We start from the raw sequence: 17,536 nt of genomic DNA, 5'->3' as shown, positions 1-17,536 counted from the left end.
GTAATAATATTAATATGTAATTATAATTATTATTTATTTATATTTTAGAACGAGGTTTTCATTCGTTAAAATTTATTTACTTATTTATTTATATTTGCTTGCTTGTTTGTTGCCAATTTCCGGTGTTTCAGCACTAATGGGCTATCTTCACGCCTGTTTCTTTTCTTTCCGATTTTATACCTGGGTATTGTTGATTTCGTTTAGTTTTAAATTTAGTAAATAAGATTTAAATCTGTTAAGTATTTTATTGTGTTTTGAATGCTAATTGGATATTCAAATATCTGCTGCATGTTGGTCGGGATTTTTTTTTATTTATTTTTTTATTATTTATTATTTTTTTATTTATTTATATGAAAACATTGATAACGTTCTGGCACGCGTTCGTGCGCTAAAACAGAAAAATTGATCAATGACGAGATGACGAGCAGCATAAATTTTGAGTTCTTTTGTTTTTCGCACATTGTCGCTCTATTTTAAAGTTTTTTCTATTTACGGAATACACTGTTGGTTCATATTAATCTTTCAATTGGAAACGTCTACTCAGGTAAATAATATTTCAAAATCCCAAACAAATGCAATTACGAAGAACAGTAGACTTCATGCCAGTCTTTATAACGCACTGGAGCACAAAGCACTATTTTTTTCAGTTTATCTTTAAGTATCACCAATAAACAAACACACCGTGTATGTAAATAAACGTTAATTAACGCATCATGCACATTGCACATGGCATGTGATAGGCGGGAATTTTTTTGCAAGACTGAGGACTGGATTGAATATAGAAATGAAATCGATGTCTATGGCCCGGAATTTTGAGGGGCCCGCATTTATGCCGCAAAATTATCAAAAATTCATATTTTGTTGTTTATCAAATTACTCAGATCCAGATGACATTGGTGTGATAAAGTTAAGCGATGAAATAAAACGATCTGAAAAATTTACTTGAATGGCAAATAGAAAATTCACAAAACCCGAACAACTTGTGTTTATATAGAAAGAATAATGATGATTAATGGTTATTTTGAGCTCTGATTTCCAACACGGTTATAGATTTTTTTATGAGCTCAAAATTCTTGAAATATTGAAAATATTTTGCATGCTAAGCTGTTTTTGATTAAATCTTGAAAAGAAAACATGCCTACAATTAACTTTTTACAGACCTACAAATATTTTTATACCATTAAAAATTGCTCACCAATATAATTCTCTACAGGTTTGATATTCTTATGAAATCTTTTACTTCGAGCGTTATTTGCGTTATTCAATGAAGTCACATATAATTACAGAAAAAAACGTTATGATTGTGTGTATAGTGAACATTATTGATCATGTTACATGCCAACGGTTCAAAAGTTAATTTTGGAAGGTAGAGATTTCTGATGAGGGCATTCAATTCACTTTGATTGAAACATCGAGAACTTAATGACATTTTTTCGTATCACTACTACTTTCATTGTGGTCATAAAGTTGATAATGAAGCGATTCCAATGAAGGCGGTAACAACACGAAATAATTTCACCAAGTTCTTGACATTTCAATCAGAATGAATTGGTTGTCCGTGAAGATCCCAACTTATCAAATGCATTAAAATTAGTTCGGTGCTTCTTGGATTTGATATTCTTTCTGATAAAATCTTTTAATTTGTCTGTTATTCAATAAAGTCTCCACTGTTGAAATTGGTTATTCTTTATATGTAAACACAATTCGGGTTTTGTAAATTTGCTTTTTGTTTTTTAAATAATTTTTTCATTTCATTTTATTTCATCGCCTTACTTTATCACGTCTATGCGAGTATTTTCATGGATGATCTTTTTTTATGTCTTTTAAATTCTTTTAAAAATACATGAAAAAATTTATTAATTTTTTGAGTAACGTAAATATTTTCCATTTTCTGAAATCTTATCACCTTTATCAACTTTTACTTTACGCAGAGTTTGTCATTCATTGCATATGACAAAAAATTGTCTTTTCTGTTTCATTTTTTTATTTTTATCTTAATGTATTTTTTATTACTTCAAAATTGTTGGCATCAAGTTATTCTTAAACTGTCTATTCCATTGGATGGTTTATGAAGAGCCAGCAACAAAGATTTGTGTAAATCCCTCATGAAATGCGATTGCTCTAATTTTTTTCTTCCTGAAAGCTGCAAGAAACAACTTTAATTTAAAATGTCAATAATTAAATGAAAAAATAAATAAATTTAGAATTAATTTGAAGGACCATGACCCTCAAAATTTATCTATTGATTTAATCCGGCCCTGCATGCAACTTACACAACAGCGGACGACCATAATAGTTAAGTACAAACATCCACTAACATATTTTGTCTGTTTGATCATCTGCAGCCTGACCTGCAGCATAAAGTTTGACACGATCGATGCACTTTTCAAAATTTATTTCTGTTGAAGCATACATACTTCATTCTCCTTCAAACGTCTACATCATCCATTAATTTATTCAACAACCCTTTCTAAGCATTCACTTCATCCAAAATTTCATCCATAGACAACTCTTTATTGTCATCGTCTACAAATTCATGTGGCAAAAACTCTCCCCAAACATGCTATTGTTTGCGGTACCTGTTGTCACTGTTTTCAACTTACAATCATTGACTCTTGTTTATTTGTATTTTGACAACGCTAATTAAAAGACATGTCGCAACTTTTTAATAAATTCTTTGTTCTTCTTGGTTTAAAATTTTTTCTAGAGCATCTCTCTCAGTGATATTCAATTTTACTCAATTATTAATATTTATCCACCTTTTATTTTTGTCTTTCATCGACTTCTCTTTTGTATTCAAGTTTTGATAATTTGTTTACACCCATCCTTTCAACGTGTCTTCACCATCTCAACCTTCCCCACTGACGGATGCTGAATTTTTCGGGCAGGATGACCTTAAAATTATAAAGTTGATGACTTTTTGTTAAATTTTGTTTACTTAATTACTATATTCGTAGTTGACCTTCCGAACTTAATTACTATCAATATAATATATATATAGGTTCTTCAAAATTTTCTTCTTTCATAGTCTGGTGAGGGCTGGCATCCCGCACCCTCTCCCGCGCCCGCCATCGATCCTCCACTTTTTTCTTGTTTATCATCGTAAAAATCATTGTCATCATAGAACATGTCTTCATTCTTCCTTTAACACCAACTAATTTCTAATATTTTTCGAATCTGATGCATTTTTGCAGCTAAAAACTTTTCTTGACGTTTACTTATTGCTTAAGTTTTGGAACCATGTGATCTCGGTGGTATTACGGCTGAACGTGAACAATAAGCTGTTGTTTTTTTTCTACTTTCATCTGTTTTGAATTTAATATTGACATCATCTTCCACGCCGTTTGCTTGGGCTATTCGCATCTGAATATCTCCATCCTGGTTATCTTCGTTGTAATAACCTACCAACCACATACGCGAAATGTTGCACTGGTTCTGAAAACTTGTCGTCTTTCGTGGTCTGCAGGACTTCTTGTCTTTTTTTAAATGTCATCATCTTACTTTTTTATATGTATAAATGTAAGACAAAACTTTTACTTGCATCGTTTGTTTCTTCTGTAACTTTTTGCAGCTCCTTTATGAAACTAGACAAAAAGTCACGTCATCAACAAATTTCATGTTGATGTGCCATTTATATCACCTATTTATTGCACCTATATCATTTCACTCACATATAATTTACTTGGATTTTGATAACGAAATAACATTACAATATTCCACCTTTAAACCAAATTTTTATTTAATCTTTCTATTTTTATTTTAAATGTTAATTCAATGAAAAATCTTTGAAATCAATCACTCTTCAGCTAAAGATAGCAACTTCAAATATTCTCCGATGGCCGAAGAACATCCATGAAAACCTGGTTTCCACTACATTTGCATGGCTCCTGTTTGCACATTCGAACGTGCCACGCGTCAGATTTTATGTTTGAGAGCAAAAAACACAGCCCAACATTTAATATTAATATTTTATTTTATATGAAAAATGCAAACACATTATAAAACATGATGCAGCTAACACTGACGATAGACGTCCATCCATAAAAACATGCAGCTTTGATGAAACGTATTCACTCGAACATAGAAAATATTTATAAACAAATTACTTTTGAGCTGTAAACATTTATAGACATAAAGCATGGAGCACGAGTATTTTTATGAACTTATTGGAGAGCAGTCAGGCGTAGTCCATATTTTAAACGTCAACATTAGATGTAAGCGCGCAAAAAATGAGTCGTCAATTTATTCACATAAAAAATGCCGTAAGACTTGAGAGAAGACATAGGAAGGAAGGAAGGAAGGAAGGACTGACAGGATGATGTGCTGGGACGTGCTTGAGCGATCTGTACAATCAATCATACCTTCTACATAATCTACAATCATATCAGTCGATGACATTAGGTTCTCTGCTGTCTACATTATACGATGAACATCTTGCAGACTGCATGTTTGGTGATTTAAAGGCAGTTCGTTGGCGTTGCATGTTGCGTGTTATACGTTCTATCGTTGATACAACATGTTGGTTGCTAGATATTGCATGAAACATTTGTGACCAACCTGTCGTTGAGTGTTGCATGAAATTCTTTGTCATTGTTGGTGCTAGCTGTAGAATATTTGTTGAATGTTTTTGTATGCGATGTGTTTGTATGTTGTTGAGGTTGTTGTGTGTTGTTAAGGTTGTTATATGTTGTTAGGGCTGTTGAATGTTTTTGAGATTGTTGATGTTGTTGAGGTTGTTGTATAAAAACCTTCTGAAAAAATTTGTCCAAAACTTGAAAAAATTTGTTCTAAAGCTGTGGGACAAAGTTTATGCTTAGTTTTGTCTCTTGGCATAAAACCGTTTTAAAAAGTGTAAAATGATTCAGTGAATTGCTTGTAAATCTGTAAACTATAAATAAAAATTGTAGCAAGCAAAAGGCAAACGTACATAACAAAAAAAAAGAGTTTAGGAATGTAAAGTAGCAAGAGCATGTTTGTTGCTGGTGCAGTGGGAGGAAGTTTCAAAGAGAAAGCGTTGAAAAAAATGGAAGATGTTGAAAAAAGAATTAAAAATAGGACAAAGATTTTTGTATATTTTAAAATATGCTGAAAACGTGGAAATGTTAATAGTTATAGTAATTAAAGTTAAATAAAATAAAGCAACTTACCAGGAAAAGTGAACACGTTACTAATTTGATTTTGATGTGTTAAAAAGTTAGATGAAGTTGTCAGCGTGTGTTGATTGAACGCGACTATGTCACTTTACATAAAATTTTAAAACTACTTGATGTTGATAAAGACTGGATAATGATAAACTACTGAATGTTTTCTCCAAGTACTGGATTCCGATAAACACCAACAAATTATAATAATTGTCAATAGGTGATTAAGTTAATCACCTAACAAACGAATGGACAATCAAAACAAAAGCTTTAAAAATTTTGGAATAATCATTACAGTATGATCAAAAAGTTAAATTTGTTATCATGACACAATTTTAATCTTATCTTTGCTAAAAACTTATCAGTTAGAGCAGTGTATAAAAGAGAGCCGTGTAATCTAACGCAAGACAGGATACGCAGAATTGGAAGTAAAAATAACGTTGAAGATGAGAAGAAAGTTGTTTGGCGTGTTTGGAGACGTGAAATCGATAAGACAATGTTAAACATGATTAACAGGATTGGGTAACGATTCTTTAAAACTGCATGCATTTAAACATTTGGTGGAGTTGGAAGATGGTACGACCCATTCCAAAGTTGACATGGAATGGAGAATAAAGTAGCTGAAGATTTATAAATTAAACATTAAATTGAAAAATAATAAGTATAACATCACCAACATACGCCGATTGAAATAATAATGTCAATTATAATAACAGTAAATCGAAACATTGTAATAATAATAAAAATACAAATAATAAAACGTAGGAAATAGAGTGGTTCGAAATAGGGAAACGGAGAGAAGCGACAACAATGCAGCGAAGCAATGGAAAGCATTAGGAAATAAGTGATATTAATCAGATCAGTGGCCTACAGATGACGGGCTGCCGATTTCAAAAGCAACCGCATGGTCGTCTAATAATTTTTCAAGAAACTGTTTCGAATGTTTGAAAATTAGTAAGTAGGTTTCTTTTCGCGGCAGTTTCCATTCATGAGATATTTCCCGTTTCAACAGACGTTTAAAATCAGCCCCAATGTTACTTTAAATATCAATTTAATTTTACATAACAATTTAATTTTAAATGATTTTTGCTAAAATTTTTATTTTAGCAAAACATTGTGAATTCTGCGTCTTCAAAATTTTATTTCTGATTTACAAACCTCGATGCTTTCATTTCCGGAAAATAATGTTTAAAAAAACAAAATATCTCTAATTTTTTTTATCGGTCTTTAGCGTGCTTTTAGTTTTTTAAAAAATTTATATAGCACTTCAAAAATTTAACACATTTAAATTTTATTCAGCTACAATTTTTAACGCTTAACTTTTTTATATAAACAGACGAGTGCCATGAAGGAAATAATATAAATTTCACTCGACCGAAGCTATCTGGTGACTGAAAACGCTTCAAATTAAAATTCAAATAAAATTTTAAAACTGATGTTTGATTCTATGAACGGTTTTAAAAGTGGTATATCCAAAATGAAACTTTGAAATAGAGTTGAACTTGATGAAAACGCATGTTTTATGCACATCAAAGCGCTAAAAAATACTTCAAACATTTATACGCTTTAGCGCTCGACAACGTGATTTCCACATACGAATATTGCTGAACAATGTTTTTGTTATAAAACAAACATCAACATTTTTCAACATCAACACTTTTGCAACATCAACACTTCTGCAACATCCACACATTCACAACATCACTAAGACATGTGATCCGTAGAATGAAACGTTGCCAACTCCGTGCATAGCAAGTTTGTTTGCTGAAACGAATTTGATGGATTGAATATGGTTGGATGGTCAACTCAAAGTTTACGCTTCTTTTACTTACACAAACTGGCATGTCTTTATAGTTTGAACTCGTGTGTCGCAGCCCAACAATATTATTCATCACTACATCCATTTATTTGTCATGAGTATTAACTAAAATTGCATTATTTATATCATTTCAAATATATAATAATAAAAATAATTAAAAAATCAGTTCAGTGTAGTTATACAGATTTGGAATGTTAGACTGAAGGCTGAAGGGACAGGGAGATTCAAGATGTTGATACGAAACCAAATATTTCTTACAAAGCAGGGTCTTCTTGACCCAAAACCGAATGTTGATCTGTTTACATACATACACATTGTAGAGACCGAGGGCTCGTTGAGCTAGAAAGTGCGCATAAATGTGATATCACTGGCCTCTCGGAAAACATCATGCAGAAATCTGATAGTTACAGAAAACTAGTTGTGACCCACGAAAAAGAGAAGAAAAAGTATTCTCTGCTACATGAAAGCAAGAAAATCTATGAAACAAGAAAAAACCTTTAACTGAGTATATTCAAGCACAATATGATGAAAAATCAATGACAAAAAAAAATCAAAACTTACTCATCCAAACTGCTTCACGGTCAGTTCTTCAACAAAACTCACCAAAACCACATGGACAAAAAAGTGAATATCAAAGCCAAACGATCGGATACTACATTCTACAAAAGAATTAGAAGGAGGTGCCTTTTAATTGAGGTCGCAATCACCAATGACTGAAAAAATTGAAAAACTGAGCAAATACAAAAATTATGATATCACGGACGTAGGACACAAAACAAGCAATTTTTAAAAACGATACGACAAAAGTTGAGGAAATATCTCGTTGAGCTGCCTGGAGAAGAGAATGTGGCACCGATCGAGAAGATGGTGATAAGTTAAAGTGCCAAAAGATCATAGTGAATCGAACAATCCAATCTCCAAATAGTAAAAATAAAATAATTATAAAAACCTTCATCCCCACATGCGTTAAAAACTCAAATGTCAGTCAAACACCATTTTGAAAATGTAAGAAAAATACTTTTTTATAACAATGCAATTTTGTATAAAAATTTCAAAATGTTAAGCATTTGACTCATCTTCTACAGAATCATTTCAAATTGAACATAGTAGCCGCAGCAACAGTAATAAGTGGTCAACCATGAAAATAATAAATAAAATATGCACATGATAATACACCAGTTTTTTTTATAAAAATTCAAGAAGAATATTTTTCTCAAAATTATTTCCAAACGTCGCGTACAATTTTTCCGCGCCTCCATTCATATTCCATTTATCTTATGTTATTACTTTACATATGTCAGGATTTTTAAAACTGTGCAGTGCAGCTAGGCTTTAGGGTTGCATTGAATATTTTTGTTAGGATTCGGTGAAATTTTACAAATCAAAACATAATTTTTTGCTTGAAACTGAAGCAACAAGAAAACATTTTGAAAATTTTAGAAAAAATAATACTTGTTATAAAAAAGTTCATAAACTTTTTTCTAAGAACTCAAGCACCTTCCCACAGAAGTTTTTTAAAGACACCACCACCGATGTCATATGATAGGAGAGAGTGTACCGATGCCACTGAGTTTGCATTATTTTCATCATCTAGCAACACAAAGCAATTTCATTGTAAATAGTCTCAAATGTTGGAGACTCGCGTGGAAGGACACTGAAGTGTGTGCGCGTGATGATGAATCAATAAAGAAGAATATCCAAGTGCAATCACACGAACAGACATTTGTGGACACACACTGGTCGAATCTGACAGTACATATCGTTCAGTACCATGTTTGTATATGTTTGACCAGTGTCTGTTGTGCATGAAAGAACGTTCTTTGTTGGTACGTTGACGTTTGTTCCAAGACAGAGTTAACCAACGAAAACTTCACAGTTGCATTCTGTTGTATATTTTGTTTCTATTATTGTTTTGTTCAAACTTGTCCATGATGTGAACCTTGAACACAACATGTAACATAATAGCAGTCACTGAGAGCTGTTTTACATAAACAAACATAACATCAAAACTTACAATTAGAACGTATCAACGGAATTACATTTTCTAACAAAGAAGTCTGGTTACTCAACGTCTCAATATTTGATTATATTTATATATTTATGTAATTTTTTCCATTACTTTGTAACAATTTGTTTAATTTCTTTGTTTCATTGTATTATCATTTTACCAGTTGTAACGGATTTCTGCATCTTTCAGCATGTTTTTTTTTTCACAAAAAGATAATGAGTTGGAAGAATAAAAAATACATCGGATTGAAAACATTTTGCATGACAGCATTTTGAAAAACAATAATTTAATGTAAGTTTACATTTCAATAAGACAAACATTAATTTTGTTTGCAAAAATAGAAACGCAAGCAAGATATCAATGAATGAAAATAAGATAATATTGAAACGAAATGAAACGAAATGACATGAAAATCAATGAGAGCAAATTAATTTATTTGAACGTGTACGAACCACTTTGCAGGACAGCCGAGATGGATGGAATGAAGGAGTGGATGAGGAGGAAGAAGCAAAAGTGCATGTGCTCTTTGGATACCATCTCCATATCAGTCTCTCAACAATTCAAGCTGATACTTTTTCGATGCTGGTTCAACCGTTCCTGCTACTCGTCTGCAATGATATCCGCGCTGACGGTGTTGGCGCTTGGAAAATTTAAAAATATTATTATCACTCCTTTTTTTTCAAATGAAATATCGTAATATCACTATTATTGTCTTTTGTTATTATTACCATTATTATTATTGTTATAATAATAATAATAATAATAATTATTATTAATATTAATATTAGTTGTAGTAGTAAAATTATTATTAATTAATTTATTTATTTATTCATTAATTTTTTACAATCCTCTCTTCAATATTTTTTCAAAGGCATGTAAACCCACTTGTGAAACAATTCATCAGACACGTGGCACGTGACAGGCGGCGAACTCTGCGATTGAATCCGGTCACAGCAACAGTAGTGCCAGGCAATTAACCGTTATACCATCGCGACGCCCGAATCATTATTATTATTATTGTTGTTATTAAAGTTATTGTTTTTTGTTGTCGTCGTTTTCGTTGTCGTTGTTGCTGTTGAAGAGTAGTTTTAAAAAAAATTTCTTCAAAGATTGAATGAGTTTATTTTAAAACTAAATTTTTTTATAATAATTTCACAGGAACTTCAAACAGTCACAAAATGTAGTCAGTCTCTGTATTTTATATTTTGAAAGATACTAATAAAATAATAAAACAACTTTGTGTTTCCTACAAAATGTTTTCTATGATTAATATTTGAATAATTGGCTCCGAGTTCATAGCGAACATGAGATGTGCAACGAATGAGATTGGCATTTGAAGCGATGAGAACAATTCTGAGGCATGATATATTTGCATGCTTATATGCTGTGAAGATAAAAAGGAAGAGGAAGAAGATGATGACGAGGAAACAACAAATAGTAATAACAAGCTGCATCCTGCTGTTGTCATGATGTTATAACGATGACGATGATTAGGAAAACAAACAGTGGACCGGCGTTCTGGTGATGTTTAGTTTAGTAATTATGTTGCACGCACCTCGGGAATCTGGAGCAAAAATGATTAGATGTCATTTTCGGTGATGACAAAAGCAAAGATGATGGAAATGACAACGAACATGACAAATAAAAAAATTAAGTGTATTTTTGCTGGATAAGTTTTTTCGAGTTAGTTTAAAAAAATTTTAAATATTTTTCCACTTTCGATTGATGTTAGCATGGACAGCTTTGACTCATCACTTCACCTCAAACATGAAACACATTTCCATGAACGTAGCTGGTCTGCATGTCTTCTCATATTAAACGCTTAATCTCTTACTTGCAGACAAACATCAATGAATAATTTGCTCAGATTTTTTGACATTTTTGGAACAATTTTTCAATTTAAATTTAAAAAGTAGCAGAGAAATTTTATAGACTTCTAAGATTCTTGAGTAGGATAAAATATAAATTCAACCGTAAAACCTTACAGGATGTATAAAAACGTTTCATTCAAATTTATTTTACAGCGGTTTAATTTTGAGCGGTAGGCTCGGCATCTTACATACAAACTCTTCAGTACAGACTGATTAAAATTTTCTCATTCTAGTATAACTTACATTGGCCTGAAAATATAGGATGAACTTTTTACCTCCTCGGATAAAATTGATGAATAATTTTATAGTTATTATTATTATTGATATTATTATTGTATTTTTCCACAGCTTTATTGCTGGTATTTTCCAAGTGTTATTATTATTATCAGTAAAAAACATAGGTGAAGACGTATGTCCCAGTGCCCATCAAGGAAACCAGCCCCACCCATACTCATATAAATATGTTCATATATACATGCTTATAAACACACACACATTCGTGTACTAGACCATAAAAAAAAGAAATAAATACTACAAAAATAAAAGAAATACATAAATAAAAATAAAATATTAAAAAGTATGGGTAATGCATATAACTTTATTCACAATTTTTTTGTTGCAATCTATAAAACACGCGTACTTTGGTTAAAGTTTACATAATTCAAAATGAAGTTACATAAGCCATCAAGCATATTATTGTTCCAGGCATCACAAATCAAATATTATCAGCTCTCCAGACAATCTTAAAATCGACATTCATAAGAAAAATATCTAATTTGTTTTTAAACTCATTCGAGCAATAGGAATTGACTTCACTCAAACTATTTCGGATAAAAGGGAGCGGACAACTAAAGAAGTACGGAAGGGAAGTGTTGTTACTTCGAATTTGAATTCACGCCCTATGGTTTGTTTGTTGACCTTCAATATTTCAGGCAAGCCTCGCTTGTCTTTGGTGAAAATCAAGTGGAAGAGTGTGATTGGATCATTTCTTTCGTGTCTGCACCTCGGTTTTGAAAGCTTCAGAAATCTTAAGCGGTCTTCGTACATGCAATCTTTGATCATTTTGGTTATTCTTTTCTGCATTTTTTCAACTGCCTCCATACCTCGAATTATCCGTGGCGATCACATACTCGCTGCGTACTCTAGCTGTGGTCTGACTCTGTTTTTACACAAAATAAAAGCCATTACTACCAATACTTTTGAAATGTCTATTTGTTAAACCTTGTATAAAAAATGTTTTGTTTATATTATAATCAACATAATCAACAATTTTTAATGAAGTATCAAATGTATTACCCGAATCCTTAATTTTAACGACAATATGTAATGTACTATATATGCACCAATTTTATATATTTATATGGATGATTGTTTCTTTCAGCAAACACAAACATAGTCATTTAAATCATGCACGCCTTTATCTTCCTTTTTTAGTAGTTAAGGGCTTAACATCATTTTTATTTTTCACTGACAAATTTCTAATTCTTAATGCAAACAAACTCCAGCCAGGAAGTTCCGTTGACGATCAAAACGAAAAATTTGCTGTCGATGAAAATGGGAAAAATGTCGATAATCAATCTCCAAGTCAGTCTGTGTTTACAATACATTTAAAAATGAACTTATCAATATTTGTGAACTCGTGTTTGATGGAACATTGGATGATGAACTTCTGACATTCGTTTCTTCATTTTATGGAAAAACTTTGAGATACTTTGTCAGATTTTACATTTTTTATGACGTAAGAGAAAACAGGATACTGTATCAATATTATTTCAAATGATTGATAATTCTCATTTTTTAATTTTCTAAACGTTGTTTGCGATATACATTTGAGAACAATTAATGAACAAACATTAAAATTATATCTTATATGTTGTAGAACAATAGATTATGAAGTAAAAAGGACTTTGTAAAATTTTAATTCATGTTCATTTTTGTTTAGATATCTGTGCAGGCTTTGGGAAATCAAGCGCCGGGTAACTGGGGATGCCAAATGCTGTCTGCAAAATAAACCCTAAATAATTTTTTTTATAATAAAATCAAGTTGAAAATAGAATTAGTTAAAATTATATATATTTTCAACATAAATTAGTTTTTCCTGGAAATTAATTTATTTTTCCTACTAGTAATTTGTCAAAAATACTTTAATCAGAAAAATTATAAATTTTATCATAATTTTTTCAAACGTTTTTGTAGCTAAATTTCATTTTGTGCGCTTGTTTTCTTTGCGGAGCCACATATTTTGTGTCTCACCTAAACTCATTTAGGATTTTTGGTACACTTTGCCACACGTACTGTTTATTGGTTAAATAATTTATGATTTAGTTACTCGTGATATGATACTTGTTGGGAAGCCAAGTCTCATGCAGTCTGACACCAAATAAGTAGCGTGCCTGATGCGTCAATTACTCTATATGAAGCTGATACCAAAACTCCATATATTGCACACGAAGTAACTTCATTAACGGAACAATTTAAAAATTATAGTTTCATAATTTCTTTAATTGCATGGCACAATCTCATCAATTAAAGAATTTGAACAATTAAATGTGTAAATATATGGGTTTTTTATTTAATTTGGATAATTTGCATATCAAGTATGAACTTTTGAAATTGTGTAAAGAGTTGCAAGAAAAATTAATCGTTCCTTCAAAGTCTGATTTTGATGGTGCTTTGCTATGTGATGAACTAATAAGTGTTAAAGATAAAATAGGTAAAGTGGAAGTTGAAAAAGTAGAAAAAATGAAACCCTTCATTGTACTGAATTTTACAAGAGTTATATCAAAATACACGGATAGTTCTGTGCATTCTTCTAACAATACCTGTAACTGAGTTTTTCTAAACTGAAGCTAAATAAAACATATTTAAGAAACACTATGTTGCAAGATCCACTTCACTCTTAGGCCAAGTTGCCGATCAAGCATGAAATAGCAGAAAATTTAGATTTTCAAGAAGATTTTGCTGACAAAAAAGCTAGAGGAGTTAAATTAATAATTTTAATCATTGTTTTGCAGAATTAATTAGAAGAATTCATCTGTATAATAAAAACGTCTGTTATAAAATTAATCTAGTTGTGTTGCATTGCACATAATTGTTATCAATAAAACATATCTTTAAAAAATTCAATTTTACACTTAGATTAAAAATTAATTAAAAATCTCTTTAGCACATATTTACAATTTCTGCGTGTTGGCTTTGCTTGTACTCGTTCGTCAATGTTCAGCTACCTACCTTCCATTGCTAATATCAATGGTACCTAGGGACGCTTGCACAAGTTTTGCCCGACCTGTCAAAAAAGCTAAGGCCGGCGTTGTTGATTTAATGCAATTAAATATTTAGGAAGACAACCAGAATTTGACATACATAAAAAAATACATATTTTAAACATCTTTATTTAAAAAGTAACAAATGTAGAAGATGAGGTAAGGTAACATAGGAAATGAAATAAAAAAAAAGAGACAAGCAGCAGCGTTGCAAACCACAGCGCATAATGTAGATGTAGGAAAAGCATAATTCAGGTGGTTAAAATAATATATCTATGATGAAATTACTGATGCTACAAATATGTGATCTGTGCATGGTCGTCAAATAAAGAAAATCTAACAAACATGTATCGTGGATGCAAAGATGAGAGTTCTGTTACACTTTCATATCTGCATCCACTATACGTATACATTATTTCAAGTGAATAACGAGTAAAAAATAAGACTTAGACTAGAAATAAATAGAGAAATATTTAAAGTTAATGATGATAAAAGATTAATAGAGGCATTAGGAAAGGCTTAAACAGATTAGGCTTAATCAAACTTAAATAAGTTTGATTTGCAATACAAATTATTTCATTTAAACATTAAGAAAGAACAAGATAAAACAAAGTTTGGTTTTTGGAAACGATTTATGTACGCAGCAGTATCTGCACATAACATACCATGCTACTCTTGAATGAAAACGAATGACTTAATAATTCCGGAGGTATTAATGATAAATAATGATGGCAAAAAATAGGAGAAGGTAGATTGAGGTATATTCTCTACCTAAAAAGAGTAAATGATTTACTACTATTTGGGCAAATAAGAAACAAATGAATTTTTTAGACCAATCTTTGAAAAGCTTATATCTTTGTACAAGTACAAGTACAAAATATTATTAACATTTAGCGCCCTTAAGTCAACAATTTTTCAATACAATTTTTATTTTTACAAATATTACAGAATAGAATTCTAGAAAAAAAATTATCTAATATCGACTGAATTAGTTTGTAGTTATAAAATAATTTATGAAAATTTAAAAATTTGTTATAACAGTAATTTCCATTTTTGTTATATCTAAAAAAGTAAAAAAAATATATGTAGGAAAAGAGAGATTAAAAGAGTGTTCAGCGTTCAAAAAAAGGTATGTTCACTAGTATGAACAGAACATGTTATGAAACGAACATGATAATCTCAACCTATTAGTAAAATTTCAGAATTAACACAAGAAAGTAAAATTTTAATTATTTTCTATAAATTTTCAGTGGTTCACTTTTCTTCTTAACGATTGAGCAGTACTTTAAAAAATATGTAACGCTCGTGTATGTGCATTCAATTTATAAAAGTCAACAACTTGTTTGTTATCTGAGGCAGTCAGGATGCAAGCAGACGCACATCTGTAACATACCCCAGTTTGCAGAATATTAATACAATAAAAAACATTGCGATCCAGATTGATTGTAGAAATCTCTACAACTTCCATGTATGTATGTATGGGTGAGTCTAGCATGTATTTATGAGTGTGTGAATGCAAATAAATATCTACGTATTAATGTATATTCAGACCTACCTCTGTGTATGCGTGTATGTGTGTGCTGTGCTACTGCGTGTATGTCTATGAATTCATGTTTGTGTATTTAGCTATATGTACGCAGGTTTTTTATAAGTTTGTCTAAGTTTATTTATATGGACGCGCATGCACTATAGCACATGTGTGTGTTTGTCTGTGTGTGTGTGTGTGTGCGAGTTTGTTTCTTTTTGTTATTTATATATGAAAAATGTGGTAGATTGTTCACAAAAAATATAAAGTGAATATGTACATGATACAGCATGTCTAGGATCGATAAAGGACTTTCCAATTAATAATTTTATTTATTTTCATAAATGTGCAATTGTTTTATTTAAAATAATAACAAATATATAAATAATTGCTTAAATTGTTAGATGGAATGGTTGCATGATTAAAAGAGTGAGTGAATGAATGAATGAATGAACGAACGAACGAATAAATGAATGATTGGACGAAATAAATGAATGGTAAATATATCGGTAGATGAAGCAGTGAATCATTGAGTGACTGAATATATGCAAATGCGTAAATAATATGCCGATCGACCCAATAAGTAGAAAATTATCTCTGCAAATAAATCGAATGATTACCAAAAGGACAGAAAAAATAAACGCTTTAATTACACCATTAATCGCCAGTTTCAAATTTTACCATTTTTCATAAGATAGAAAATTTATTAACAGCAACTATGCTAATAATTACAAACAAATTAGGAAGGTAAAAAAATGATTTGAAAAGTAAAGTGCTCACAAACTCGTTAAAATTGATGAACATATTTGAGAATTGCATGAGTAAGGTTTGGTAAGAACGAATCAAAAATTAAAATATTATTTATTCAAATCTGTTCAGTGTTCACTTTAAATAATAAAAGGAATTTAAATTAGGATTAAAATTGATCTGATTTTCAAAGAATTTGTTATCATCATTAGTATCAACTACTTCTTGAAAGGGTGATTTTGTACATCGACTAACCTGGTTCAGAAGAAATATTTTAACAATTCCTGGGATGCCATAGTCATTTTGGGACTTAGTGCTGGGTTAATTTATGTACACACAGAGGTCCTAACTCTAGACAAAAGAACGCACGTTACAGTAAAAAAAAAATAATGACCATGGCATTGCAGGAATCGTTAGAATATTTTTTCTGATCAAGGTTTATTGATGTACACAATCACACTTTTAAGAAGTAGTTGATACTAATGATGCTAGCGAATTCATCCAAAATCGGATCAATTTTAAAGAATTTGTTTTATATTCGATAATGATGATTTAAATTTCTTTCATTATTTTAAGTAAACAAATAAACAAGACTTGGCTAGACCCATTCTGTTTCATATGTCACATGAAAGCAAACAATTGCATTATATAAACAGAGGATCGATTTGACGGCAAATTGGAATATCGTATCTGCATTACCAAGCATTTAAATGATTTTATTTGTATTTTTTTGAATATATGACTCAAATTGCAATTTAGAGAGTATAAAAATCTTAAGATCAGAAATAAACCAAACTTTCGAGACGTTGTGGTTTATTACTTCATTTAAATTCAATACAATCTCCAAATATGTTCATGAATTTTAACGATGTTCATGAATTTTAACGAGTTCAAGAGCAACTTACTGTCTAAATTAATTTTTCCCTTCAATAAAAAGACGACAAATATTTTGCTCAAATTCGCAGGCTATTTAAGTGCAGTCGTGCCTAGAAATTAATATTTTACATTATGTATTCGTATAGTATACATATATTCGTATATATATATATATATATATATATATATATATATATATATATATATATATATATATATATATATATATATATATATATATATATATATATATATATATATATATATATATATATATATATATATA

At 30.5% G+C, this 17,536-nt stretch overlaps 1 protein-coding gene across 1 annotated transcript; it reads left to right on the top strand.

Annotated features, from left to right (window-relative positions):
- Positions 1 to 7,572: 7,572 nt before the first annotated feature.
- Positions 7,573 to 10,152, top strand: HELRODRAFT_166977 (hypothetical protein; the record flags this gene model as incomplete). Its single annotated transcript, XM_009012128.1, has 4 exons — positions 7,573 to 7,640; positions 7,728 to 7,827; positions 9,431 to 9,599; positions 10,127 to 10,152. The coding sequence occupies 4 exons, from the start codon at positions 7,573 to 7,575 to the stop codon at positions 10,150 to 10,152; spliced, it is 363 nt and encodes a 120-aa protein (XP_009010376.1).
- Between the last annotated feature and the right edge of the window lie 7,384 nt (positions 10,153 to 17,536).

This window comes from Helobdella robusta (genome assembly GCF_000326865.2).
Source record: "Helobdella robusta unplaced genomic scaffold HELROscaffold_10, whole genome shotgun sequence".
Lineage (NCBI taxonomy): Eukaryota > Metazoa > Annelida > Clitellata > Rhynchobdellida > Glossiphoniidae > Helobdella > Helobdella robusta.
Note: the sequence above shows the minus strand (reverse complement) of the source record. Positions and strands in the feature narration are given on the sequence as shown.